At 37.7% G+C, this 3,991-nt stretch overlaps 1 protein-coding gene across 1 annotated transcript in view; it reads right to left on the bottom strand.

The window, feature by feature from the left end:
• Window positions 1–1,164: 1,164 nt before the first annotated feature.
• Window positions 1,165–3,991, bottom strand: part of LOC105001827 (heparan-sulfate 6-O-sulfotransferase 2-like) — a gene marked incomplete at its 5' end in the record, with an annotated part of 3,233 nt that continues 406 nt past the window's right edge. The window contains one exon of the mRNA XM_010858274.1: window positions 1,165–3,991. Within this exon, the coding sequence (XP_010856576.1) occupies window positions 3,400–3,991 (592 nt within the window).

Raw genomic sequence — 3,991 nt, forward strand, 5'->3', positions numbered from 1 at the left:
TTTTTATTTCCTAAATATTTCAAGTTCTTGAGTCTGGAGGGCTACAGTCCCTGGGGTTGAAGAGTCAGACACTACTGAGCAATACTTGAGCTCTATATTCCTGTTCACAGTTCCTCCCAAGAGGAGATCATGGGGCCCTCTGGCAATCAGGAACTTTGACCACCCAATTATTGCTCAGTGAACACTTGATGGGCAGAATTTTGTAAGTATGAATAGTTGGATAGGCTGAGTATAGTTAAACTCCTCAAATTCTGTAGCTTTCTTCCCTCTAATCCCATGATCTGGCATCTAAATTCTCTTTTGAAAAAGACAAGAACAAATCATCCCCACCCATAGTAATAACCACAAATAAAAAAAAAAATACGTACATTGAATATAATTAGAAGACATTGTCTTCATAACTTTCAAAGCCAATACTTTAATGCTCGCCTTTAACCTATATCCCAGAAAGAAGGGATAGATAAAAAATAAAAAAGTATTATTTTTCTTTCCCACATACTTTTAAATGTGCAAGTATTTCGTTGAATAATTTTAAATTAAAACACTCACATACTTCATTTGCATATCATAAGGGATGGAATGTCCCCACCAAATTCATGTGTTGAAACTCTAATCCCACCGTGATGTTATTAGGAGGTGTGGCCTTTGGGAGGTGATCCATGGGAGCCCTCATGAATGGGACTAGTGCCCTTATAAGAAAAACCCAGAGAATTAGCTAGCTACTTCCTTTGATACGAGGACACAGCCAGAAGACAGACTTCTGAAACTGGGAAGAGAGCCTTCATCAGAACCCAACCATACTGGCCACCTGATCTCAGACTTTTGGCTTCCAGAACTGTAGAAAGTAAGTTTCCATTGTTGACAGGCCATCCAGTTTACGGTATTTTGGTATAGCAACCAGAGCTCACTAAAACACATAGCCAACTTGTCTTTCATGGATAACTTTGTTTTATTCAAAAGAGAACACAGTCTGAACCCTCAGAGGGAAGTCCCCAAGGTTAAGGTCATTGGCACATGCTACATTCAAGTGGCTCATCTCATCTCCATATCTGGTGGCCAAGAGGAAAATAAGAAACTCCTTGGAAAAAGAGAATTCTCTCTGTGATGTCATGATGTCTAGTGGCTGCAAACTTTGAAATCATGAAATAACCCAGCATCTGTAATTTAAACTTTATTTTATATCTATTGTTAAATTACACAAAATCAGTAAATGGTTTGTAAAGCTACATCATTGGACAGATGTTTACAGTTGAAGTCATGGGATTTACATGATGATGACCAAAATGTATATTTATAACATCCCCTATATACAATAAATCAGTATAGACAGAGAAACTGCACTTAATCTCTGCAAACCATGCACACCACAGCAATAACACAAAATATTTTTTTCTGTAACAAGCTTTTCCACTGGCTCGGGCTTCATCCTTCTTTCCAACAGTACCTATCAGCTTTAAGAGCAAACATCATCCATTAAAACAAAATGAAACTGAAATACCACAGTGATCTACAGAATCATTAGTTTAAAAACACAAAGTACGCAAAATAGTTTCACTCTAAAACAGTTTGACTTTAAGGTATTTTGGATTTTGAAAATTTTTTTCCTTTCACTTTTCCAGTTCTCAGATTCCCAGGACTGCAATACTGTCAGGCAAAACAAAATTTAGATCTACTGATACAAGCGCAGAGTCAAAAACATTTTTTAACCCAAGTACTCAGCTTCTTGTCTAGTTTGTGGCCTTATTATTACAGATGAAACTAGATCATGCAAATGAGCAGATTGTACAAGATGTGACTTTATGGTCACATTTCTAAGCATGTCCCTCATGAAAACATAAAAGCCACTTGCAGTTGCCTTTCTGCTTTACAGCCAGAGGCTTAGTGTAAGTCCTTACGAAAGGATAGCACAACCCGTAATATGGAAGCTGCCCAGAATCAGGATGTTTGCTAGCACAGTGGGTTATATACTTCTTTTTGGCCCGTGCAATTCAAACTTGATACCCTGAAAGTATTTTTGCACAGACTTCCAATACCAAATCACTTTCTTCAACCCATATGCTTCTGATGTTTAACCTCACTGCAGAATACTTTTGCCTTTTCTTTTCTCAAAACTAAAGCTGGTACACGGCTCACCCAAAGTATCGAGGTAAAGCTTTTGGTGTTACTGAATAACACTGGCTATCCTAGTGCTTATTCCAACCTTGTTTTTCTCTCGTAATTGTCTACACTCTGTCAACATGAAAAAGAACTAATGGGCTAGAAAGAGACAGCCCAACTGGAAACATTACAATAAAAATGCACAAAAAGTAAATAACGATTCATTCACATTCAGGTTCAATTCTATCTGATCAAGAACAGAATACTAACTTCAGCAATATTTTAAGACACGCTATCCTGTTCAAGAGTTTCTTGATAAGGATCTCACTACACAAACATTGATAAGACAATTCTATAGAAAGAAAGTCCTGACTTTAATCCAGGATTATATATCACAATAAATTCAGCAACACACCATTTAGATGATGAAGAGAGATTCTAAAACGGGTTAGTTTGGAATGAGCACAACTCGGAGAAGCTTTAAAATGAATGAGAAGCAGCGCCAAAAAGATTCCAGAATTGTTGAAATTACAGTGCCCAGAAATCGTCTGGAAATTAGATCTTTACATTGGTACTCCATTTGGAAAAAGTGTTTGGTTTAATATGAGATACACCCTGTTTAAAACCTTTAAATAGCAGAAGGTAGAAAAAGTTTAAAATTTTAAACATCTCAAATAACAAGATGAGTCCCTTTCTACTCAAAAGCCAATATTTTTACATAAAACTACTCATGTTTGGGAGAGAAGTTTTCCATTTTCTACTATTTGGTAAACTCTACCATCAGTTCTTATTTTATTTAAATAGATTCTTGGTTATAATCAGAAGAAAATGAAGTTTTGTGTTTAGTTTGTTTTATGTTATATTCATGCTTAACCCTGGAAAAAAATGTTTGCTTCCAAGATTGGGTTTCAACAGTGTGTCATGAATAATGTAAAGTCCATTTCTTAGGCATAAGTTAAATGGCCACATTTTATGTTTCCACTTTGTCCCTATGACTAATTTAAGAACTTCTTAAAATATCTAAACAGCAATTTCTGGTGAGTCTGGTTTGGCTTTTGGATTTTATAAATACTCCAACAAACCAAAAAAAAAAAAAAAGGCAATTTAATTACATATTGAAATTTGTTTTACCCACGCACAGTAGAACACTGAATTGAAAGGCAACTGTAAAGGCGACATCTTAACTTTTTTGAACTTCCAAACTTTAGGAAGCAGAGTGTGTTTGGACGCTCTCATGTTTGAGGATTTGCCCTATTTTGACTGGCGCTTTGGGAGAAGTGTGTGAAAGCCTTTGGGAGCCACTTAGCGCCATTTCTCTACGCTGCCTATATAGTCATGGGTGCCATTGCTGGTGTTGCCATCGCTCTGCTCTTGGCCTGAATTCTGCTTCTGGCTTTCCTGGTTCTCCTTTGGACTTGGATTCTGACCCGAGCTCTGAGTCAGATTCTGAATCAGATTCTGAAACAGATTCTGAGTCCCACTCTGACTAGCATTCAGGTTTGGGTTCTGACTCGGATTCTGACTCGGATTTGGGTTCTGGCCCTGACTCTGGGTCTGGTAATGGGTCTGAAGGAACCTTCCCTTCAGAAATTTGCGTTGTTCCTGACGCTTCCGTCTAGCTTCCTGATGCTCCTTCTGCCTCATAAACTGATACCTTTGCAAAAAGAGATCTTTTGCATAGCTGTACAATTCCATATCCAGAAAATTCAGTCCCTCAATACGTTTTTGGAGTTCCTCATTGATTTCTACGCTAGAGGCCCTAGTGGTGTTATACTGGGTAAAGGGAGAAATAAAGTTCATGTTGAAGGTTTTCTCAAACAGATACTGGGTCTTCCGCTGAAACTCAGTGAGGCCGAAGAATGCCATGTGCTTCAGATTCGATTTGGCACTTTCC

Source organism: Bison bison, unplaced genomic scaffold (genome assembly GCF_000754665.1).
Source record: "Bison bison bison isolate TAMUID 2011002044 unplaced genomic scaffold, Bison_UMD1.0 scf7180017855193, whole genome shotgun sequence".
Lineage (NCBI taxonomy): Eukaryota > Metazoa > Chordata > Mammalia > Artiodactyla > Bovidae > Bison > Bison bison.